The following is a 26,816-nucleotide window of genomic DNA, read 5'->3' on the forward strand; positions in this document are numbered from 1 at the left end:
AATACTTTTTCCCTCTAAAAGTGAGGGGAAAAAATATCGTCTGCTGCTACTGAAAATCGGAATTTGCTCAGCCGACGACGAAACGATTTTTCCTGCGAAATAAAGGTAAAAATCGCTTCTTAACAGTAATTTTGCTGTATAATATTATAATTTTATAAAAGAATTTTCAGTATAATAAGTATTACTGAAATTCTTCAGTGAATATGAAGTGTTATAATGACTTACCCGCGTTAACATTCTTCCTGCAGAGTCGTTATCTGTTTGTTGCGAATGAGAATTTGGAAATGAAATGTGCTTAACGCGATTATTCATCAACATTTATATATAAGAAAAGTATTGAGAAGGACATGTTTCACGTCTGATAATGGCGTCAGTTAACCGGATCAGTGAAGGTTGGGAGGTAAGAATGACGTTTCTTTAATAAATGTAGGTCAAGCCTTGATTATACTTTAAGAAATCTCTATAAACAACGGATTTCTTACATTGATTGTTAATTGAACGCTTTCTGCAACTCTGGTTTTGAATACGGTTAATGAAAAATATATGCAAATTACCTTTGCATTTACAAAAGCACAGTTATATATTCTCAAAGATGAATGAATGCATTTCCTTTTGAAATTATTCCGTTATCGTCATTTTAAAGGGAGTATTTATTCTAGAATATCTTACGAAAAACCAATGAAAAGAAAAATTCAATTCTACTCCGGTTGTTACAAGGTGCTGAAAAGTATTATTTTGATTAAAATGTCCTATTGAATGTGGAATTTCGATAAAAGAAACAAAATACTCTGCAGAAACTAACAATTATTAATCATCTATCAGACCATCTCATCAAGGGCTCTCAAAAGATGATAAGTTTTGTCATCCATTTAATTTTAAAAACAGAATTACACACACAATCAAATTATGAAAAATATTGTCTTTGAGCTTATAAGAAACTATTGTGATCGAATCAATAACATCCTTTCTCTATCAAGCTTAAACGACTACGTCTTATTTCCATATTCTCAACCATATGATACTTATTTAAATCCTGCATTAAATGGTATTTATTGTTTTAAGCATTGTAAAATTATTATTGCAAATAGAAATTGTGCAAAAATGATCTTCGTTTGGTAAAAATTAATCATTTCTATTTTTTCTATGTTTAGGCCTATGGAAAAGAAAATATCAATTTATATTAATAAATATGTAATTTTCCAGTTCAGGAATTCATTTTTTATACTGTCGTGACTAAATTAAAACAAAATTTCCAAATAGCACAGTATTGTCAATAATCATAAATTATATTTTGCAACTTTACAGTTTAATTTGTGATGATAGATGAACGCAGAGTAAAATCTTCGCTATAGTAAATTATTTCAGACAAGATTTCAAATTTATCTTTCCTTTAAAATTTGTAATATATTTAAGTTTAAACATTTTACCGTAAAATTTTAAGTTTTATCATTTTTACATTTTATTTATTGCAGTTTTGTTTATCGTTTACTGCCCGATTTAGGTCCCCCCATTGAGCTGACCAATAACTATCTATTGACGATTTTCTTTTCTCATGAAATATTTCCAATTTTTAAAAATATATGTAATAAAAAATTTGTCCTTCCGCTGGGATATCTACATATTTTAGAACTGCTATAAAAAAAAAAACTTTTAAATAAGAATTTTAAGGAAAATGTACTGTTTTTTTTTTATAAAACAATTAGACCATTTTATGGGAGAATATTTATATTTATATTATTCTACTTAGGTAAGTAAACAGGGAAAACAAACAAAAAAAAATATGCCATTTTTGCTAAAACAAAAATGAGTTTTTAATGCAAAAAAACTTTTGTTGTCGTTACTTAAAATTAGTAGCAAGCAAGGACACTATCCAGTAGCCGCTTATATGTATATATATATATCAAGTTGTTATTGAACTTTTACTATTAATCATATTTTATAATGGACAGCTTAATTGAGATGGCTAGATTAGATTGTTACCAGAGTTTTTTTTTGAGATAATGTAGACTAAATGTTTTCAGTTAATATTAGTACTCTATGTAACTTTTTATAGACAATTTTTTTTACCTTAAGAAAATCGACTATTAAATTTGAAACAAAATAATATGCATTACAATGCATATTAAATAAATAGCTATGCCAATCAAAAACAACTTCTTTATATTTACTATTTATGACAATTCATATGGAAATATCAATAAATCAATGATGTACGAACAATACGCATGCACACAGAGAATCAAGTATAATAAATTGTATAAAGTTTCTATTTAACTATACAATTATATTAAAAGCTTTATCCCTTAAGAATATTAAACGGCCAAGGAAAAGAAATAAGAGCAACATATATTATATATATAATTATATTGTGGATTAGATGTGCACGCCGAAGAAACTACGCGAATTTAGTCTGAAAGTCATCAAAAGAGAATTTCTTTACATTAAATTGATTAAGAAACTTTTCGGGTGGGCGTACCAAAATATTTCTATACACACAATTTTGGCTTAGATCTGCGATTTATTTCGGTTTTTAAACATTGTTTTTAAATTGGTTTTATTAAATTTAAACGAAATTAAGCCTATACTGTTCTTATACCTCAGGTAAGTCTCATAGTTGTTCCTGTTGCAAGTTTTATCTTAGAGTAATGAAATATTACAACTGCTAATTTTTATGAATATTTTTACAATAAAAAAAATAAATTAAAACAATGTGGAAAATTATTTTCCGTTTTAAATTTGCAATCTTGTTAAATTTCGTAATAGTATACTGTATATTTTTTAAGTATTTGCATACAAAATTATAAACGCTATTATAAATGCTATACGCATTTAATCTTTTCTAATGACATTTTGTAATATTACAACATATAATTTAAATTTTATGAAGTTTACATAACCTTAAAATCATGATCTAAATAAAAAATGTGCTAACATTAAAATGCTAATTCTCTCTCTCTCTCTTTTTTACTATGTAACGCGTTTATATAAACAACTTCATAACGACGATGACAAACTGCAAATTTTTGCTTAAAACATAAGAATTAATAATTATTAAACAATATCAGAATGACTATATGCATAATAATCTGAACAAAAACATAAACAAATAGCCTCCAAAAAAATCACACGGGAGAATTACATTGCGATGATAATAATAGACTACGAGAGAGAATCATCCTTAACAAATTAACTTTCTGTTGTATTGTTTTCCGATAACAATAAAAAGGTCAGATAAGCATCCTCATGCGGATGACCTCGGCGACATTGTACTTGAGAAAATGCACTTTAATGGGTCTACGTCAACTCCGACATTTTAAGGTCAACGACTTCATAATCCTTGACAGAAAATAATGATGTGATATTTTCGCGACAGAAAACGTTTGCATGCAAAACTTGATGACGTATATATCTGTCAGAACATTGACATAATTCACGTAAAAAAAACCAACGATAACACGTCTTAGGTGACAGAGATGGAGTTACTAATAATTATAAATAGAAAGAAAATATAATTGGGCATACATTTGACTAAAAGGACGCAAGGTGTCTTTTCACTCTTTTTTTTTTAATTGGAACTTTAATCAATATTGAAAATAATTATATTTTAATATTTAAATATGTATGACGTTAAGATTGAATACCCGAACGAACAAGTCACGTCTATATACTGTTATTGTTTAGTAATTGATAACCTCGAAATGGGAAAGAAACTTTACGGAAATTTTTTTTACTTTATGAATATTCTTAACGCGTTGGGAAAGTTTAAAATAAATTACGAAAATATTTACTATTAAAAATCGTAAATATTTAATTACCAGAACTTTATCTAATCAATTAATCAAGTTTAATGATAGAAATAAAGTTCGGAAAAAGTAACGACTTATAATTAGATGCCAACGATAAAAATTCGATCACGTTCTCGTGTATATTCGCATTATTTCAAATAGAATTATGGTCACGATTATACGCATTAAATCACAAGAATGTTGAAAATGAAATTAGTAAAATTTGATTTCACGTTCTTTGAATGTTTAGGAAATTTATAAATGGCAGTTAAATAAATTAAAATTCTATTCCAAGCATGCTTTTTTTTGCATTGTAACGAATAATTTTTCTGCTTTTGATTATGAGAATAACGGAATATTTTCGAAATCAGTTGTAATAGAATTCATAAGTAAATATATCGAAATTATTCTTGCCAGTTATATAACAGAGTTAATACATAATTATCTCTTAATACATCAGAAATAATTATTGATCTTAATTTCAAATTAAGCCATGAGTAAAATAATTCATTTAAACTTATCTTTAATTTTTACTTACCATGAATAAATATAAAGAATAATTTTTAATTCAAGATTGGAAACTGACAAAATTAAATGAAAGAACATTCTGTAATTAATTAAATTGTTTCTGATAATTAAAACAATTTTTATTACTGAACTTTAAAGGTTGTTTACACTGTGTTTGTGATTCATTCCAGTATTAAGAAGGTAATTTTATAGTTTTCTGTATACAGAATACCCAAGAAATTTTTTATCTAGAGAAAATAGAATTATTGTTTTTATAAAACAGTCATACAAAAAATAATTAATTTAAGTTTAGAAAAGAATTATAGTTAAATCTGAAACATCACCCAAAACTAATCTGATTAAGTTTCTTGTGGCATGGATTAGAACAGAAGAATGCAGTTTTAAAAATTCAATTTATAAATGTATTATATAATAATTGTAAAAAGTGATTATTACTTTTTGATTTTATAAGAACAATCTTAATAATTGCTAAATCTATTGTAGCTATGAGACCTCCCGTTCCGAGTCCTCCTCGCATGTTTCCACCAGTTACTTTAGCACCAGCACCACAGCCCACTATACCTACACCATATATAGCACCCAGTAATGGTATTGTAAATTATGGTCCTCCTCCAGCTGGATATCCACAGTACACATTTCCTCAGTTTGCTACTGCACCTCCACCTCCATCTCCAGTTGTAAGTAAAAAAAATAAATGATTATTTTTTAATTAACTACTTAGCATTTTAAACTGCAATTTAATATTTTATTCAGACAACACCACCAGAAGTTTACAGAGGTGGGATAATGTATTATAGCATGCATACCCAACAGCATGCTACTCGTACACCACCTCAGAAAAGACCAACTGCAGCAATACCAATAGTTCCACCTCCAGAGAGAGAAGTAAGTACTTGTAATTTGATTTAGCTTAGTAGTATATATAGATATTAAAAAAATAACTATCAAATCTTTACAGCAAACATCATTAGAAAAAATTGAAGTTAACAGCCCTAATTCAGAAGAATTAAAAGAAATGGTTGAAAATTCTACAGAAATTGAAACACTGTCAGAAGAAACATCACAGTTATCTAAGCCCACAGTAGAGGTGGAAAGTTAAATATTCATGTGTATATGTATGTATGTATGTGTGTGTATGTGTGTATGCATATGGAACTATATCAAATTGCAAAAAGTTGATGTAGTGTAAATTTTGATTACTTCAATCTTTTCAAATAAATTATCCACTGCCTTCTGTTTTACATATTTCTTTTGTAGCAAGAAAGAAATAGTGGATTGTTCGATTTTAATATGGTAAATAATTACAAAGCAATTTAATTGAACTTATTGCATTTTGTATTCGTTTCCGAATTGCGTACAAAGCTGGAGTAAGCTGTTTCTGAATGCAGTCTTCCAGCTTATATTCAAGAATATTTTTTAATTTTTCTCTAATCTGTGAGCTATGATGACATGTAAAATAATTAAAACATGTTACTTCTGTAAAATATTCCTTAATATTAGTAAAAATGTGTGTAAGTAAACTCATGAATGAAATAATAAAAAACTATGTATTATATATATAAAAAAAAATACTNTAAAAATATTCAATAATTCATATTAAAATATGAAATAAATGTATTTTTCAGCTTTTAAATTATATGTATTACTTATTTCAAATGATAATTTTGAAAAATATATCATTATATAAGTTTTTCAGTTGTAACAAATGTTAGAATTCTATTAACATACAATCAAATGTAAATTCCAAATTATTTTCACTGGACCAGTAGAACAACTGTGCTTAACCAAGTAAATTACCACATGATTATCAAAGCATGACATTATTAACTGAGGAAAGTCAGGTTTGGTCATGGATGCACTAACAAAATAGGAGTGAAGAATGTATGTACTACTAGCCTTAAACTGTTCAGTGGCCTGAGGAAGGTCTCTGAAATTCTTTGTTTGTTACAATTGAAACAATAAATTAAAATTAAATAAGAGGACATTGAAGTAGTTAAATCTGACAGAACAAAAATAAAATTAATAAACAATAATTTTTGTAAATCATAGGAATTGTATTGAATTAATGTCAGAATACATAAAAGTAATATATTATATGATTAAGTAGATTACCAATTTAAAAAAGTTAAAATTAAATGCATTGTTTCTGGAATACCTCAGAAAAAATAGAAAATTTAATTTTTTTTAATGATTCTTTGATATTTTTTTGGATTTCTTCTCCACTAAAATCATTTTATACTCTTTGGTATATTTTTCATCTCAGATATTTAATGTGAATAATAATTTGATAAATATTTAAAATTTATGAACATCATATTACATAAATTTTTGCATTAAAATTTACTTTTATTTTTCAAGTATTTATAAAATAAAATTGCTTAAGATATATAAAACTATTATTATAACACAATGTATTAGATACTCTCAAATTTTAAACTACTGCATTTTTTCATAAATATATTTCTTCCAGAACAAATCATTAATTCAAATAGTGATTTATAAATTACAACATATAATTGCTTTATTATTAAACTAATAATGATACAAAATAAAAATTTCATTCATCCAATTCTATAATTAATAAATATTTGCATAAAAATGTGCCAAAGAATCATTTTTACATTTAGAATTTAAATTTTGATTTGTTAAAAATTTAATAGTTTGCTAGTTTTTTCCATATCTGCAATGTAACCGATTGACTTAATACATTATAATAAAGTGAGTAAAAAGTAGATTATCTTCAATCAAGTACAATAATATTTATATTAACTGGCTTCTTTAAATTTACATTTTCATATTTGAATTTCTTTTGGAATTAATTTTGACAGATTTAAAATATATACATATTTTTGTAAAATTTAGGCAGTATCTATGTGAAAGTAAATAAATATGCAAAAACAACATACCAAGTGAAGAATAAAAAGGTGATATACCTTACTTACATATTTGTAATATACTTCTCTATGATAAATTTATTAGCAATACTGAAATACTACACTATGGTAATTATAAATATGTTTATAAATTTTTAAATAATATATGCTATATATATATATATTTATGTATGTATACTACACACACACATTTACATATAAATACTTATAAATATATGATACTCTAATAATTTTGTATTTTTATTGTAAGAAATTTTAATTGATGCATAAAATTTAATGTAATACATAGGGATAAAAGTCCTATAAGAAATATATAAAAATTAAAAATGTAAAATCTTTTAATTACATTTGAAGCAATGGTTAATCTTTTGCTCATTTGCACAAAATTTGCTTATTTTTTTAATAAAGAATTAGATCTTTTCAATTTTTTTTATATTTATTTAACATATCAGATTAAATTAATAATTTCAGATTTTTAACAATTCAATTGTTTTTTCTGCAATTGTTCAATTGAAGAAAATTCAATTGTTTTTACTCTTCCTGCTTAGTTTAATTCTATTTGGCTCTCATTTTTATAGTTCTATAGATAATTATTAATTTGTATTACACATAATATTAATAATTCACACATTCAATTCTAATATACTAAATGTAATTAAATATAAATATAATTATAGTTGCATAAATAATTTTTGGGATCTACAAGCACAGTATGGTGTCTCTAATCAATCTAGCAATAAATAACTTTAATAGTTACATATGTCTATTTAAATTCTTATAGTGCTGAAAAAACTCTTAAGTACAGTAAATAGTTAAATCTTATTTTAGATTTATATGCATAACATGTATGTAAGAGTATCACACATTTGAAACTCGCTTCATTTTTTTTTTTTTTGCAGATCTTCTAAACTTATATATCAAATAAAGTATTTAATTAAACTAAATTAAATATTTAACAAATAATGTAATGATTGCTTGTAATGACAAGTTCGGGTTGTTATTACTGAATCTACTAGTTTTGTAAAATTATCATATTAAAAATAATTGTTTGAATATATTCCCACTTTCTCAGCTGTTTACTTACAAATATAATCACACACCAAACACTTGCTGAGCTTATTATTAATTTATTTTGGTTCGAAAGCTTTATATTCGATAGTAGAACAGTAATTTCTTGAGGATGGCCTATTAGAAGTAGGCTGAAAGCGTTTGAATAATAAATTAATAATAAGCTCAGCAAGTGTTTGGTGTGTGATTATATTTGTTTGAATATAATTAAATGAAACAATTATTTGTAATATGATAATTTTGCAAAACTCTCTAATTACATTTGGTTTATTTTTATCATGTCTGAATATTTACTTCAAGATTGTTGTCATTTAATAACTATTATTTTAATATATACATAATAAAATTAATATACCTGATTAATGTGTTCTAAATGAAATTCAATTTTTTGTTGTGCTTCTTTTAAAGATTCCCTGTCTTGATGATGATAAGGAGTTACTTTATATAAACGATTGAGCAATAATGGATATCTGTAATAAATTATATTTCATTTTATTTCAGTATAAGCCAATTAAAATGTAAAAATTAATATATTTATTATTATTTTTTTATTTAACTTAATATTTTGTATAATAAATTTAGAAAATCATGCAATAAAAATTAATCACAATTGATTTTTCCATGATTAAATATAAATTTAATAAAAGTTCAATCTTTAATGCAGAATTTTATTAATTAAATTTACTCATCATCAGATGAGCAATGCAGTATACATTATATTCAAAATTTTTCAACTAATTTAACATCTCATCCAATGAAAATTCACAAATAATAGTTGTTATTAATTTTTATTGAAAGCATGCTTTGAAATGTATTGATATTTACTATATAATTATCATTAAAATTCCTGATTCAAATATATGTGTTTATATTAATTGATACAATAATCATGGTTAATTTATATTATATTAAATTATTAAAAAGTTATAACAATTATTAAATATTTTTTCAAGAAGATTTTCCTTTTTTAATTTTCAAAATGTTTAATTGATATTTAAATTCTAATATAAATAATTAAATAAAATCACATATTACATATTTCCAAATAATTCATCTTTTTTTTCTTTGGGTAATAATATGTTTAATTAATTTTACATTGATTGCTTATTATTAGTTCTCAAAAAAAATTTTAGTTATGTATCTATCAAGATTTCATCTATAGTCAAACCTCTGAAATCAGCCATTAACATGGACATAAAGAATGGCCATCAGAGGTGGGCACTTTTTGGAGGTTATTTTGTGTGGATTTCAAAAATAAATGTTCCAGAAAACATGGCTGTCATTGGAAATTTGACTGCATCAGTATTTTTAACAACTTACCAAAATAAAAGTTAAAAATATTAATTTATGAATACAACTTAACATAATTTCTCTCAAGTTATAATAATATATTTGTTTCATAATGTCAAACTCATCATTTCAACTTTACATCAAAAACTATTAAAGTAAGTTTTGATGGAAAAAAAGCTATTTTGTTAATATGTTGAGTTAAATTTACTTACGGTTAGATGTTTCTAAATATTTTTATAATAAAAAAATAAATTGATGGTAATTATTAATTTTTACAAAAAACTACATATAATCAGGTAATTTTACCTGATTATACGTTTAAAGTTAAAACTATATAATGTATCATATTTTACCAAAAACTTGTTTTATTGAAAAAACAATGTACCAGGTAGAAATTGTTCAGAAACTTTTAATACCTAGATTAAACTTACTATAAAATTTAATTTTGGTTATTATTTACACATACTTTTAGCCTTTTATATACCAGTATTTGTATTTAATTAAATAATTAGATTACATTTTTATTGAACAAATGTTAACTTTTTCAATGTTAATAATTATGAATTGATTATTTTGTTCTGACTTACTTTGTGACCCTCTGTACAGGTACCATTAAAAATGCTGGCAAATTCATTCTGCGTAATAAGGTATTTTCCATCTGTGAAACTCTTAAAAATATCCGCAATAATTCTTTTTCTTTTTCTAAATTGGCTAGCAACATGGATGCAGCTCCCTAGAAATACATATCATATTATGAATATTGTGTAAATATTTTAAAATTTGAAATTATTATTTTATTAAAGAAAGCTTACCTGTCGAATACAATATGTTTCAAATGCATGTACCATTGAAGAAGATTCCAAAAACAATTTACCAATATTTACATTGGTATAATCCTAAAACAGGTAGAAATTGTGTTATATTGTAATGCTAAACTACATGCTTTCATTAGAATAATTTGAACTACTTTATAAACAAATAAATAATATACAAAAATGATACATTATGTTATATAATATGAAAAAGTTAATATAATGCTCTTTAAATAAATCATATATATTTAGAGAGCATTATAAAAGCATTTAAGCATTAAATAAATAACAGTGGCATGCAGTGACATTTGATGATAGGGAAACTGTGCCGGCCCTGGATAGAATCATTGGAAGTGTTATACGATATTTTGGTGTGTAGCATCCATCAGCTAAACTGCGTGAGGTTGGTGCTCTGTAAAGTGCATGTACAAATGCCTGTAATCTGGCTGCTTTACACAATTCAAATATTTTTGCCGTGGAAGCTGTCTCATATTTGACAATACAGCACTTCTGTTGGGAATATGCATGTATGGATTTATATTCGAATATACAATAGCAATCTTATCATTTTTTTCACATGTAGTATAGAAATTTGTAATAAGATACATAATGTGATTATAATAAAATATTAATTTTAATTAATTCAAAGTGTGTTAAAATATGAAAATAATCGCACAATATGTATTTATATTTTAGAAAATACAAAGGAAGCAGTGCTTTCACAGCTTTCATGGACGGCACACCACTGATAATTAAGCATTTAAAGCATTTAAATATATTTAGCTCATTATTAAAATAATAATTTAAATAAAACTTTTAATATGTACTGTACAACTTTGAACATGATGAACCTAAAACAGTAGACAAACAGCATATAATAGAGTTTATTAGAATAGTTTTTAAAATAAAAAATATTAAAGATCAATTTAAATGGTAATTTTTTCTAGCCAAGGCAGCCTAAAAATACGTTAATCAAGATATATTTTAAAATATGAAGAATTTTAAAATATACTTCAATTAATTGACTTTTGGGCTACTCTTTTTATTGATATATAGTTATCAACTTGTAATTTCCATCCTAACCAGAAAAATAACTTTGTTAGATTTTTTTAAAACTTCAAATTCCTAATTCAATGTTGTTTTTTATATTAGATTGGAAAATTATTAATTTTATGAAATTAAAAAGTCATTTAATCAGAAACTGTTATGTAACCATGATTAATCAATAATTGAAAATGGAAAATCCAAAATTTTTAAATATATACAAAAAATTCAAGATCTTTTGTACAAATTTAAAAATTTAGGATTTCTATATTTTCAATTATTGTTTTAACTTTTAACTTGGAAGCAAAAAAGTTATCATAATACATTAATTTCTTCTGATAATATTTTATTTAAAATGAATTATTAAACTGTTAATACTTACTTCATCACCTTGTTCAACTGCAATATCTAAAGCATCCTTTAATTTCTCAGCAAACTTCACATTTACTCTCATTAATTCCTCCAAATTAAGGAATATGCTCCGAAGTTGTACTTTTGTCAGTAACCCCGCAACTTCCATTGGACAATAAAATTCCTGTATTTAAATTAAGTAATAAATTATTTCAGATAAAAATCAAAATGTAAATACTGTACTTTTGAACATATAACCCACAATGGTGTATACCCTGCAGAAAATTGCTAGAATGAAAATTAAACCATCACATAACTTTCCCCTACTGTACACCCTATGACTATATAACAGCTGTTGTTCAATAAGTGTGAAATCATAATTGCCCTTTAAAATCATCATATAACCTGTAGGACCTGTACAGGCATTGTTACATAAAGGTATGGAGGAATGGGTCACTTTTTCAAAAGTCAAATACAATGACTTCAGTCAGAAAATATTCAAATACAGCCACAAACCAGTACAGATCAATCAGAGATGTGTTTGTATAACTTTAATTAAATATATTTATTTACAGTTTTTAAAAGTTTGAAGTCTCTTATTAATTCAAAATATATGTTAAAAGTTTAAACTCTAACTCATTAACTTATGTAGACATATGGCCATATTCTTTTTAACCCTTTGCTACTGTTATTTTAAATACAGAATAAAGTGTATGAATATTAGTTAGGAATTTTGGTTACTGAATTGACTATTTTTGTCATAAACCCCTTCAAAACTAACTACTTAGCAACACCACTGATAACCTGCACTCTGTCAAACTGCATTTTAAACACAAGTAACTCATGAGTTATACACATGAAAATACAGTAATTATTATTTAATCATGAATTATAATATAACAAAGTAAAGCTAAACTTTTACACGTCATAAATATTGTCTTTTGATCAAGTATTTCATGAAACTTTGTACCATATTTAAAAATCCAAATTATATTTTAAAATTTCAAATATAAATTATTCTAATATCAGTTGTTAATTTTATTTTCTATATTCAAGTGCCACTTGAGGAGCAATGCTAGACTAAATTAGTCCAAAAATGCTTGTTTTCCTTAGCTTAGATCACCAAAACTTTTTCACAGTGGGCCAGATAACTGAGAGAATGAAGAGTGTGGTCCGCATAACCATTTTGTTCAATACAGCACACTAAATACACAAAAAATAAAGACAACCAACAAATTTATTTACCAATACATAAACACAATCACTGCAGCAAGCTCATAATCACTTTTCTTAGAAACTTCATTGCAGATACTTAAACAAAAACCACTCTGATATCCAAAGTTGCAAAAAGTTGCCAAATTTTTTATTTTGCTGATTTTCCTAAAAATTATATTACTGTCGGATGCAAAAATCATATTGGACCACTTCTGGCATTTATACTTAGTACATTTAGCTACAATATTTCCATATAAATATAATAAATATATTTTGTGGTGGTGGGCCAGATCTGGCCTGCCAGCCGTAGTTTGGTGATCCCTGCTTAGATTATTATAATTTGTCTTTCAAAGCATGTAAATTAATCTTTGTAAGAATTCCAATAAACTTAAATAAATGTTTAAATGCCTTATGTAGCTGGAAAAGATAAAATGAAAATGTTTACAAATTTTAATTTTAAAATTTGTCTGATTTTATCATTTTAAAAGTACATGGAAAAAAGTCTTTTTATAAAGACTTATATGGAGTATCATATGTCTAAGAATATTATTTTTTTATGCTGCTCTTATTACTTATCTCCTACACTTTATACATTCATTGCCTGCTTACATACTGCACATATATTTTTTACTCTGCATCAATTTTATGCTTATGATATCTACATTATGTATTGTTCTATGCTTATCCATTTGTTATTATTTTTATATTTTAGTAGGGTCATATTTATTGTATGGTGTTAGTATTATCTTGTTTTATTGGCACTACTAATAATTGGTGTATTAAATAAAATAAAATTTAACTGACAGAATAATCGTTTTAATGGTTTAGAATATAATTCTAAAACATTGGCATTCAGGTAACAGTTACACATCAGTATTGATAGAATAATTATGCAAGACAGAATATAAATCTTATAATACATCAAATGTAGATCAAACTGGACAATGACTGTAAATTGTTTTAATTCTATTCTATATTCATTTCTGGCAAAAATTAGTACATCAATTGAATATGTGATATGCTTACATTTCTGTAATTATCAATTAATCTGTTATATATTACATATTAAAAATGTTCAATTTATTTATTTTTGGAATTAAAACTTATTACATTATAATAATAACTGAATAATTTAATTTACTCTTGTTAATAAATTTATTTGAAAATATTATTTTGAAATTAGAAAATCTACTTCTTTTATATTAAAGCTTTTAAAATATATTTTGTTATCCATTAGAGGACTTGAGATAGCCATAAGTCCTCTAATTTCCAAATAAGTAAGTTATTCATAGAAATTATGTATGTCCTCATCTATGTTTAAAGATTTTTATCTTATATTTCTTCAATTAAGATAGTTGTTTTGAAAAATAATAAAATAAAATTTCATAGGTTTGTACAGTAAAATTTATAAAAGATAAAATCAATCAATTTATTTCGTAGTTTATTTATGCTAATATATCAGGAGACATGCCATAATTTATGAATGCTCCTTGACATATTAAAACGTTTTCCCCGAAATTAAAGTTTCTTGTTGATTTCTTAATTAAATGATAACTATAATTTATAAATTTTTAAAATAACTTTTTACCTCTTTTATGACTTTTAAATCGTGACCATATTTAAATTCTGTTTCAACAATTTCTGCAATAATTTCTTTTCTTTCAGAACGTTTCTTTTCACATTTCTTACACACAAGAGGATAAAAATGCCCATTTAGTTGATTATCTGTTGATGAATCAATAGGCAGATCACAGTCAGCACAAGAAACTTCTTCAGAGCCTGGAAGTATCAATCTTCTAAGTCTTGGAGGCTTACTTGTTTCTGTACCTACACCACTATCATTTCTTTCAATATCTGCAGTAGTTAATGGTTCATTATCATCAGAAGTATCCTATAAATGAAAATAAAAAATAATTATACATAATTTTTAACTACATAACAAACAATAACAATATTAATCCAAAAATTTATAATTATTTTATTAAAATTATTAACAGAATTTTTGTTGTAATTTTTTTATTTTTTTAATCTTTCTATTAATGTTATTTTTATGAAAAAAACTATTGCAAGTTGTTTCCCAGCATTGTTAAAATACATAAAAGGGGGAATTGTTTATATTGTTTTTATTATTATGAATTGATTTGAAACTATTTACTCTTGAATGAATAGGTTAAATATGTCTTTAAAAATGTAATTTTTCTGGTCATTTCAAACTTTGAATAGATCATCATGTTAATTTTAAATGTTATCATCTTTTTAAATTTTTTTTTACACGTCTTATCTCTAATTTATTTCAATAATTAAAAATAAAATTTATACAAAACTATTCTCTTCTGAATTTTTAAAATTAAAACAAAAAATTATATCAAGATATTTGCCATAGATGATTAGTTGATATATTCAAGTAAGAATTGTTGTGTGATATAAATAGAACAGCAATAGGGAAATAAGTTGTTTCCAATTTCCAGTCTGTTCAGGTTATTTTCCAGTTGCTTGGGTCAATAAAAGGAAATGAAATATTCTCAGAAGTTGAGTTTTTTGACATTTTAAAAATACCTTATTCTAGTGTTTTTTACAATTATTTTAAAAGAATTACAGCTCCTCTTGAAATTCCTTATTACAGTATATAATAAAAAGTTTCAATTTTAAAAACTTTATTATATAAAATAAACTTTTTAAAAGATTACTAATAATGTTATTTAAATAGATGTAAAAACCTTCAATAATGATGCAACTTTTACAAATGTTCTAATATATTTAAAAACATGTAAACCATAAATTAAAATTTTTTAGACTCACTTTAGAAATGTTAATTGTACTTTGGACAACTTCTTCAATAGGAGATGCTTGTTTTGTTGTTGATAATATGGAAGATGTCTAAAAATTTTAAATAATGAAATCATAAATTAAATAAACTGTGTACAGTTAAAAAGAGAATACATTCTCTAGATTTAAATTTAACTTACATCTATATCTATTAGACTTTGAATATCTTCTTCTGTTAAATCATCAACGCCTCTAGATTTGGCATCTTCTAAATAACTTAGAATTTCTGTTTTAGAGGCTCCTTCAAAAAATGATTTGTGTTGCAAATTTTCTATGTTATATAACCCTATTTAAAATATCACATTTAATTACAAGAATGATAAATAACAAGTAAATATAATTTTTCCAGTTTTTACCTGTTGTTTTTGCTGAATTAGTATTTGCATCCTCTGGAACTTGCTCATTTTCTGGCACTACTTTCTGGGATGAATCATTTATATCATTCGGCACATTGTCTTCATGATAATTTAAATCAGGAATCTAAACCAAATCAAATCTTAGTTTAAACTATTATTTTTATTATTACTATTTAAAAATATTATCTTGAATTTTTAATTAATCTAATTTTATTTGTTATATCTAAAATTTATTTTATTATAATGTTAATGAAATACAAACTGTAAAAAATATTTGATTCATTATTGCATTTATTGTTTCTGCTCAGAAATAACTTAATTAAATAAAGAGAACAAGTGTTATTTTCATATTTCCTATGTAATTCATTTGTTTTATATCATAGCATAAAATTCACAAGATATTTAACAGTTTAATTAGATATAATATAAAATAAATTTTTCTTTGTTTATTATAACAATGATTATAATGCTAACACTGTACTTTGACTTTAAAAAATAATGAATAAAATATCATATTAACTTACTTTACTTATATTTGTGTTGGAATGAAAAGATGAACTGGAGATTGATTCTTTAAGTAAACATTGTTTACTAAGATCAGATTTCTCATCTAATTCACCTTCAGCTGTGTTTAGTACTATTTTATATTCTTCAGTATGATGATTTTTAGCCTTTTCTTCTTGAATATCCATTTGTAAACATTCTTCATTTTCTGAATTATTTGAACAAACATCTACGGTGTTATGATGTGATACATAAATTTCAGTTTTTTGTTCTGCAGATTTACTTTCCATTGAGCAATCATCATTACTCATTAAAATTTTAATATTGTTTGGATCATTCTGAATTTTTATAACATTGCTAAATTGTTCACATTGAATATTTTCTGATTCAGAAGTAGTCACCTGAACTTCACAAGGTATGATAACTACTTCATTATTTTGTATTCCATTACTTTTGTTTTCTTTTTTATCCATAGGTTGCAATTTGTTTTGTTTCTCAACAGGTTCTAGATTAACAGAAATATTCTGAGATTCATTTTTATCCTGGTTTTTTGAGAAAGTCCCCCACACATCTGTATTGACGGTGGGGGAAAAGTTTCCGTTTTTTGAATGGACCGATTCATTACCATTTTGAATACATATTACTGAAACAAAAAAATGTATTCATAAGATTGAAATTTTGATTATTAAATTTGATGATTAAATATTGCATTTAAAAATAATTTACATAAGAATAATTAAATTTTACATGATAGAAACTTGTTTGATTTCTTAATATTTTTATTATTTGTTTTTTTTTTTAATATAGAAAGCACAAAAATATTAAGAAATCTTTTACAAAAGAATAAAAATTAAATGAATAAGAAGTTTGCAAAACTAATATTAAATAAAAGAAATGAATCATATGTTATATTTATATTTCATCTTTAAAAAGGAGGAAAATTTATATATATATATATATTTCGTAAAATAGGGATAAAAGTGGGAAATATATTGGATTTAGTCAATTAAACATATGGAAATAGAAAAATTTAAAGCAATTTCATTAGCTGAAAATGACTACAAGATTATTTTCATTGATCATGCATTTCTAATTGAAATTAATAATAATGATTTCAGATAAAACTGAATCATAAAATAACAATGAAGATTCAATAAATAGAATTTAAGAGACGATTTTCGAATACAATGAAACAATGTATCAATTTTTTATTGATTGGCGATGAAGAGGTTTACTGTATATTATAATACTTATGACAGACTTTATATTTAGGTCAAGTTTTTTCAATGTGATTACATTATAGAAATTGTTCAGGATTAAAAGATATATCATTGTTAAACATATCATTAGCGTGGTATCAATATGAATTGTACTCTTCCAACTTAACAATTTAATCATACTTATCTTATAACAAAGGAATAAAGTCTAAGTAAAATGATAAGTTCAACATTTATCGATTTAGTTACAGTATTTTTCTTTTATGTAAATATGTAGTTTATTATTAATTCAGTGACATATATGAGAAATATTAGTATTAGACAATTTCAGCCAATGTTTGAACATTAGTAATAAATTACCAGTAACGTGTTGTGTTTCAAGACAAGAATAGAATGGGCCCTTTTAGTGCTTAGAGGGCCTCTTTTGCCATTTTTTGAATAAATGGCAAAAGTGGCCCTCTAAGCACTAAAAATACGTAGAATGTTTCTTCGTTAATAAAAAAGCAGTCTTAGAGATTTTATGTTTTGTTAATAAAATTAACCTTAAGTTATAGGGGTAGGAACCACTGTGGGCCGGGGAAAAAATTCCTATTTGCCTCTCTTGACGGCCCTGAATACGCCAAGTAAGCTGAGGGAGTTTAGCCCCCTTGTAAGTACTGTACGGCTCTAAGGAATGGCCAATGACAAGAAAAATTTCTCATTGTCGAGTTTTGAATTGATATAAAAAAAAATAAAGTATATTTGTTATATACAGTAGCTTACTCGTTTCTATTTATAATTTTTGTAGCATGTATTAATTTAAAAAACAAATGTTGGGAGAAAAGGACAATTTGCTGGCAGGGCCGTGCGGTAGATTTTCTAAGTATGATGCAAGTCTTCGAAATGCCGCCTCTTATGTTTTTTTGCCGCCCCCTTATATAAATTATTAGTCTTATATAGGCTATAATTGTTATTATTTGGTGTATCTTACCAGGGCCGTGCGGTAGATTTTCTAAGTATGATGCAAGTCTTTGAAATTCTACCCCTTAAATGTTTTTTATGCTGCCCCCTCACGGTGCCGCCTGATGCGGCCGCATCTCTGCATCATAGCACGGCACGGCCCTGTTTGCTGGTACAAAATCTCCTCTGCTCCTTATGGACAGACGCCTGTGATTTGCGCAAAAGTATTTTATACTTGGAGAAATAAGATAAAACCTCATACTGAATAATGACTAAGTTCAATGGAGAATATATTTTAAATTCTAAAACAAGCACATAAAGCAGGCCCATACAATCATTAAAAATGTAGCAAATGTTTATTTAAAATAGGTCTAAATCAACTTTGCATTATATAGACATATAATTTTAAAATAAACTGCATAAGATACGAGTTTTTATCATATATTCAAAACTAAAAATAAAAAATAATTACAAATTTATACAATCGGATATATTCAAATCTGATTTTAATTACAAATCTTATCATCTCCATCTGTTAAGCTACTTATTTTTTAAGAAGTTAGAAACAATTCGTTTATTAATTAATAATTTATACACAGAATATTAATTAGTCCAAGTCGTACAGTGCAGACGAAATATACGAGTGAATTTTATAAATATATGCGCTTTCATATACATATACAGTATTTATACATGAACATAGAAATATTAGCTAACCAATATACTGGTCCTAAGATACTTGCAAAACTAATATCGTTAGGCTACTTGCTAATGTCAATACTTTTCTCATAATGCAAGAAATCTAATATCGATAATACTGTACTAACAATTATCAGGTCGATATAACAAATAAAATTAATGATTATAGTATATAACAGTCAACTATATTTTTTAAAGTTTTCAATTAAAAATCGCAATATGAAAAAAATTTCTAATAATATTAAAATATTTTTATAATTGAAAATGATCAACAATTTAATATAAATTTTTCTTTTAATTAAAGTGAATTATTAAATAATCAGAAAATTATTTCTGTATAATAGGTTTTATCGGTCATAGGCATTAATAATTAGTTCAAATTAAAAAAAAATGTATTATTAATTTAAATATAATAATTTTGGAAAGATTACATATCAGATAGATTTATATATATATATAACAATTTTTTAAATATGAGATTAATGTTTGATTTTACTTCTTAAAATTCTTCGTTATAAATATTTATAAATAAATAAATATGTCTAATTTGTAAGAATATTGCTTATACATAATACTAGGAACATTTTAAAAACTGTATAACATTCATTTCCTAATAGAGGATGCAATTTGTTTCAAATGCTCTTCTACTGTTCTTAAATTTCTATGTAACTCTGTGTTATATAAACATGTCAGTAACAAGTGGCTGTGTGTATTCTGTAATTTAGAACAAAATTACAAATTGGCTTTATCTTTCTAGGACACACCTTATATATATAGTTTTTTTGGGGGGGTGTTAAATAATATATATTATTTTGTTAATATGTTAATAAATAATACATATATTTATAACGCCTTTTAAATTTATTTAGAGTGACTGTGCTCCGGTCCAATTTCAATGGATGAAAATAAATTAATATCTATTTAGAAAAAATTACATTTGAGTTTTAAAAAGTTAGGGGAAGATGAAAAATTAACAGAGCAGAGAAGAAACCAGAATCTCTTCAAGTGCAAAACTTGTTTTAATCAACTAAAACAAAAAGGTAATTTTTTAGTTTTGTATTGTATTGTTTTATAATTTTTTTTAAACATATTCACAGACTGAGCAATAATAACTTTATAAAATAGCTTAAATAGTTCTCAGCACTTTTATACCCTCATTACCTATACATAAAAATTCTAATGAAGTAACAAGAAAGATGAATCTCTAAATTATAACTAGTTTTTATGATTAAAAAAAATCAAGGTCAAAATCTAAGACTGCATTTAAAACTGAACACAAAACTGCATGGAAACGCTGCAGACAAACAGGTTAAAAAATACACGGTACGGTGGGGAAGTCCCTTTTATTGGGACGCTCTTAGCCCGAAGGCGATTTCTTACAAGTGGCACGCAAAACTGTGATTTTTTTTTAAATTTAACGACCCAAAGAAGGCGGACCGATCGATCAAATCGAGTAATTACTGTTGAAGAAAATAAAAGACGAGAAGACGACTTATCAGTAAACTCAGTTTCATCTCCGCGCAACTCGTTTCGGATTGATCAGTATCATCAAACACAGAATGATATTTAGGTACTAAACGAATGCACACTTGTCACAATACTCGACGTAATATTATCTTACTAGGTTACTAGGGTGACAAAACAACTCGGTTATCGCCCTTTTATCCCCAAAGGGTCTTTGTTTCATATTCCTCCAGTTAAAATATTCACCATTCCCACGTTCTGTGAAAACAAAAAAATGAATAAAATTTTTAGAAATATCACCGTGCGTCTAAACATAAATACGTTTTCGAAAGAGAAAGTTAAAAGCGAAAATTATTGCTTCGAGCTAATTATCTATTGTTTCAAAATGAATAACCTATAATGTATTATTAGAGGAATGACCTTATTGAGTTCCTCTAGTAACGAGAAAATATGGGGGGAAATGTATAGGCTACAGAATATAGATAAATAAACCTCGACACTATTCCATTTTAGGAAACTTTATATAAAAAACATTTGAAAAAAATCACCTCATGAAATTTTTTTCTGTCGTTTTTCAGTAATGTTGCACAAAATTTAATTAAAAATTTAATTTCATATTAACTTTACGAAAACTTATTAAAACAGGGATCCTAGGATCCTATTTTAGAACTGAAATCCTGAAATATATTTCTTGAATTAATCAAATCTTCTGCCAAATAATAATTTTTTTTTTTTCGAGAATTTCATTTATATATCTTCCCCCTTCTTAAGTCATTTTACTAGTAATTAATTTTAATTTATATGAATCATGAACAAAACTACCCAAATTCTTTAAATCTTTCTTTTTTCGATTTTAATTATAAGTATCCTTCCAGTTTCAACATCCCAAATACTCTGTAGTTACCTTGTTAATATATTTAAAGCAGTCATGGGCAACCCGCGAGGTCCTAATATGCGTACCCCAGGGCTTTGGTAATGTAATTTTATTTTCCTGTTTTCTGCTTCGTGCCATTATATAACCCTAATTCGCGATGAACATTCAGACTAAACTTGACCAGTGAAAAGATGTGACCAATAAACTATATGTTACTAGTCTGCATATCATTAGCATATATTATTTTAGTATCCAGAATACAGTGGTACCTCAGGATACGAAATTAATTCGTTCCGAAACTGACATCGTATCATGAAAATATCGTAAGGTGGATCATCTTTTCCCATACGATTACATGTAAAACCAAATAATTCGTTCCAACGCGAAAAACATACTCAAATTAAAGCCAAGTAATACATTTAAAAAAATAACTGTAGTAAGAAAAACAAATGAAAAATGCGAACTAATGTAACGTCGTATGGTGAGTTTTTGTTCGTATCGTAGAGCAAAAATATGTTCGAATTTCATGTCGTATCCTGAAAATTTCGTATGCTGGGGCGTTCGTAACCTGAGGTACCACTGTACCGAAAATTATGGAGTATGTTGATACTGGGCGAGTTTAAAGCCTGCAACTCCGTATAAAAAACAAAAAAATATATGCGGCCCGCATCCAGAAAAAGTTGCTCATCACGAAGTGTAGCTTTACAACACAAAAAGTATCGGTCAAAATTCAAAATGTGAACAATTGGAAGAGTGAACACTTTCCTTTAAAATAAAAATAAATTTTTCCTAATATTATGACTAACTCATAGCTGGTAAATTATACCTATAATACAATAGGAACAACTTATAATAGCTTTCCAAAAATCAACTGACAGCATAAAGACTTTGAACTCCTTATTTGATCTTCTGCATTATTGATTATTGACAGACTTTTTCCTATAAAATGAAAATGTGTCATCACGTAATTCAGAAAATGGATATGCAATATATTGAACTAATATTTGTATAAGTTATATTCTTTGTTTTCAAAGATGCTTATTTAATCAATAAAACAGAATATATAACAATTCATTTCGTGCTAACTAGATACCGCAAATATAGATCACGATTTTATAATTACGTAAACGAATTAAAATTAGTTCTATTCGAAGGATAACACGTGATCAAATTATGTCTAGTTTATCTTTTATATTGCAAGTATTTGTATACAGCATAATATTTTTTGCGAAATCGTATTTATATAAACGAAATGGATCAACGAATAAGAAATGATATGAAACAGGATATGCTTTGCATAAATTAATTCAAATTTGTAAACGACATTAACTATGTCAGTATTATTTTATCAAGCAGTGTCTGAAACTTTTATGAACAATACAACTTTAGTACATAACATATAAACCGTAATTTATCACATATGTTTAATTTAAAAATAATCCATCTCTATCAACATCTCATTTTCATAAATTAACATGATTCTGACAAAATTACCTAGAGAAATAAAGTTTTTTTAACCATATCTGATAAACTATTTTCAATGTAAAAACTCATTTGATTATAACTCCACTAGTAGCCCGGGACGCCCCCTAGTGGGCGTTCTTTACAAATTTCCATGAGGCACGGTTCCTTTGACTTTTTTGTTCCTATCAATATGCTGTACAGCTCTGTTAAAGTCCCAATGGTAAGATTTACCCTCCGAATGAAGAAGTGGCGACCCCCCCCAAACTGTAGCCCCTGTGCGAACAATAAAGTCAAAGGAACCATACCCCTACTCGCGATCCTTCGCGAGATATAAGCCCCTGAAATAATAAATTCCTATTACAAATATACTGAATTATTTATATTGTTATATTGACCAAATAATAATTTATGGGCCAAATGAATAATAATAATTCATATTGTTAATTTAAATAAGAATTAAAATTGTTAATTTGAATGTTTGAAATATGACACACGATAGGGGCGCCTCTAGTGTCCGTTATCAAACGGTTACGGGACAGACGGACACTTTGAATGGGTTATATATATAGAAGATATTTGGAAAAATAATTTCCGTATACATTAAATAGGTTTATGCAAAATGTTCATAAGAGGATTACATTTATTTCATCAGGTTAATGTTAGCCATAACAAACAATATTTTTAAAAAATCCATGAAAAATGAATTATGTTTTGGATCAGAAATCGAATCTTGATATCTCATAACAACAGAAGAATTTCTTGTCGTGCAATTCAGCTGTGGCAACATATACTTTTAAAACGACTGTAAATCGTACTATACAAGTTCGCGGACAACTCAAGGCCAGCGAACTTGTGTAGTCCGGCCCACAGTTACCTTAAAAATATATGCAATAAATGGAATTTCTATTTGGTTTCTCTTATAAATAAAATCAATTATATGTACAGTACTTGTATATAGAATATATTTATTATAATAAATAACATAAAATAGTGTTTAATATAAAAATTTTTTTATCATATTAAACACTATTTTAATAATTTTAAAAACAATCCTGTAGACCGTGGTAAGCAAAAAATATTTGGCTCGCATGTACAGTACCTTATGCAAGTATCTTTATTTGGCCAGCAATTTTAAAAAGTTGCCCACCCCTAGTGTAACTGATAGTTGGAAAGTATAACGCTCTTATTTTCATATAACGCGGAGGCCAGACATTGAACTCAGCTTATGTTGACCCAAGCTTAAATGAAAATAGGTAGGATAACCTGCTATAAAATTCCCGCCAAAATAAAGAACCAAAACATGTTAAGATTTATTTCATAGAGGAAGCATTGCATCACTCGATTGCTATAGAAAACGAGCAAAGGTCTTTGACTTCATGTTGATAGGTGTAGCTAAAGAAGTTAGAATAAAAGAAACGTACTTCGGTCATGTGACATCTGGATAGTTACCTAATAAAATTGTCGCATAGTGAACATATTAGTTTAGCATCTATACGGAAGAGAATGAATATAATTTGTTTATAGATACTAATTTATAATATAATATTGTTTATAGAATCCTCTTCGGAAGAGAGAATAATTGAATGCAGCTTTCTATGGAAACTTACAGCAGAAAAAACATTCGAAATTACAAAGAACTGAAATAAGAGACTTATATATTTAGTTATACTTGACTAGAGTTTAACAACTCTACTATTTTTTCACAAATTAAAGACAAAGTCGCTCTAAAAATATATATTTCAGACGATTACCATTTTTACATAGTTTTCTAGAAAAAAAACCAGCTTCACTGAGCAAAAAATTATCAAGAGAAATATTAAAAAATCAAATAATAGTAATACAGGAAATGAAATATAAAATATTATAATGAATTATAAGAGAAAATTAAGTAAAAAAATAGAAGAGAACATCTGTAAACTAATAAGATAAAAATACGGATCAGTAAAGACTGCCGTAACTAGCCATTCCTGTGCAAGAATTTGCATTTAGGCCCCTTAATTAATTAGGTTTAGGAAAATAATAAAACAAATACATGCATATTGGGCCTCCTTCCAAGTAGGCCCTGTGCGAATGCACCTGTTGCACCTGCCTAGTTATGTCACTGAGTAAAGAAATACTTTGTTAAATTATATAAAGGATTCAAGGATGAGAGAATTAACTTACTTTCAGTAACCATTACAGGAAACAGATTAGTAAACTGAACCAAGTGTTGATTTAATCGACAAGATTTCTACATTACATTACATGTCAAGAAAGCTTTTATAGTAATGAAATGAAATATTGTATTGAACCATATTGAACTATTTGAATATATGAATACGAAGAAAATAATGTAGTTAGCACAATTACGCTAACTTTTAATGAAGTGAAACAGCACAATAAACGGATAAGAAAGAATCAGAAATCTTAGGCCTATATGCCAGATAAATTAATTACACTACCCAACATTATTTTCACCTCCGAGAAAATAAAGGTGGTTTCTTATCAACTCCGATGCCTATATTTCAAAAAAGTAGAAAGAAAATGATACATTACGTTATAGTTTTCAGATATTGAAGCCTGTATGTACATCAGGAATCTTCGCATTTACCAATGTAAAATAGGTGATGAAACACCACCAATATTAGGAAAAAATATCGTAGAAAGCACTTTCAGTAAAACAACTAAAACATAAAACTGATACTCGTGTTCCTAAACTGAACGTATTGTTTAAAACGTTTTAAACCAGAACTGAGCTTTACTGCCAGGTTTTGAACAGTTTGTTGCGATTCCTCCAACAGATGTTATTCGAATAAAATAAATCTTCATTTGCATTCAATAAATTAACTTAATCTCCAGAATTTAATAAGAATCTATAGAAATTGTAATCAGACAGACTACAGTAATTTTTGCTATGTGGAACGTAGGTATAAATTACTCGGCCAAAGTAGGAATCCTCTTTCACTGATTTGTTAATGGTCGAAAAGATAAATGTCGCATTTTTAAATTTATTATCTTACTTTATTCTATTTTCATTTTTATAAAACTCAGATAGAAATAAAAATTAATATGAGTAAAAGCTATGTTCAGTTTGTAGAACAGCCGGTTCTGGTGCAGCTTTTGATACCCTGAGGGATAGAAACGTGGTTTGGATTTCACGTAAAAATATAGATTCTCATCCTGATAGATCCACCAAAACGGTGCAAACAAAGAAATCAAACCACATTAGAATGATTTTCACAAGTGCATATGCTACTCTATGTATATCATTATACAAAGATCTATCTATATTTCTTTTGATACTTACCTGATAGAAAAATCTAAAAGTGATTTTTGAAATCAGGAGGATTTTTATACGACAATTGTCTATTTTAATGTCAGAGGTATAAAAAAGAACTTTATGTTGGGTAGTATAGCCTAATAGAAGCAATTTCTATATTGCGGCAATTAAAGGGAGCCTGTACGATATATGAGGAAATCTGACGAGCATTGAAAACGAATTATTTC

At 26.3% G+C, this 26,816-nt stretch overlaps 2 protein-coding genes and 1 long non-coding RNA gene across 4 annotated transcripts in view; 2 read left to right on the forward strand and 1 right to left on the reverse strand.

Annotated features, from left to right (window-relative positions):
• On the forward strand, positions 1-25,059 carry LOC111624301. Of its 2 annotated transcripts, XR_002756553.1 has the most exons (4): positions 1-105; positions 249-400; positions 20,398-20,568; positions 24,886-25,059. It is a non-coding gene; the product is annotated as an uncharacterized LOC111624301 (long non-coding RNA). The 2 variants fall into 2 exon arrangements; XR_002756552.1 differs by lacking the exon at positions 24,886-25,059 and having other exon boundaries at positions 20,398-21,241.
• The window catches only part of LOC111624298 (rhoGEF domain-containing protein gxcJ-like), a 43,593-nt gene that overhangs the window by 2,371 nt on the left and 14,406 nt on the right, over positions 1-26,816 (reverse strand). Inside the window, exons 3-11 of the mRNA XM_023367109.1 lie at positions 16,694-17,316; positions 16,170-16,293; positions 15,954-16,099; positions 15,787-15,864; positions 14,576-14,878; positions 11,804-11,956; positions 10,378-10,461; positions 10,153-10,298; positions 8,631-8,745 (exon numbers count right to left, since the gene is read on the reverse strand). Of these exons, the coding sequence (XP_023222877.1) occupies positions 8,631-8,745; positions 10,153-10,298; positions 10,378-10,461; positions 11,804-11,956; positions 14,576-14,878; positions 15,787-15,864; positions 15,954-16,099; positions 16,170-16,293; positions 16,694-17,316 (1,772 nt within the window). The remainder of the gene's footprint in view (positions 1-8,630; positions 8,746-10,152; positions 10,299-10,377; positions 10,462-11,803; positions 11,957-14,575; positions 14,879-15,786; positions 15,865-15,953; positions 16,100-16,169; positions 16,294-16,693; positions 17,317-26,816) is intronic.
• LOC111624300 (protein CASC3-like) lies at positions 4,436-5,834 on the forward strand. The gene is made up of 3 exons (XM_023367111.1): positions 4,436-4,990; positions 5,067-5,198; positions 5,272-5,834. The coding sequence occupies exons 1-3, from the start codon at positions 4,799-4,801 to the stop codon at positions 5,410-5,412; spliced, it is 465 nt and encodes a 154-aa protein (XP_023222879.1). The 5' UTR covers positions 4,436-4,798; the 3' UTR covers positions 5,413-5,834.

This window comes from Centruroides sculpturatus, unplaced genomic scaffold (genome assembly GCF_000671375.1).
Source record: "Centruroides sculpturatus isolate CEXI.00-Female unplaced genomic scaffold, Cexi_2.0 scaffold367, whole genome shotgun sequence".
NCBI classification, from domain to species: domain Eukaryota; kingdom Metazoa; phylum Arthropoda; class Arachnida; order Scorpiones; family Buthidae; genus Centruroides; species Centruroides sculpturatus.

Coding starts and splice junctions, on each gene's coding strand:
- LOC111624300 (XM_023367111.1), top strand. CDS start 4,799: ATGAGACCTCCCGTTCCGAGTCCTCCTCGCATGTTTCCACCAGTTACT. Junction 4,991..5,066: donor CTCCACCTCCATCTCCAGTT/GTAAGTAAAAAA, acceptor TATTTTATTCAG/ACAACACCACCAGAAGTTTA. Junction 5,199..5,271: donor TTCCACCTCCAGAGAGAGAA/GTAAGTACTTGT, acceptor AAATCTTTACAG/CAAACATCATTAGAAAAAAT.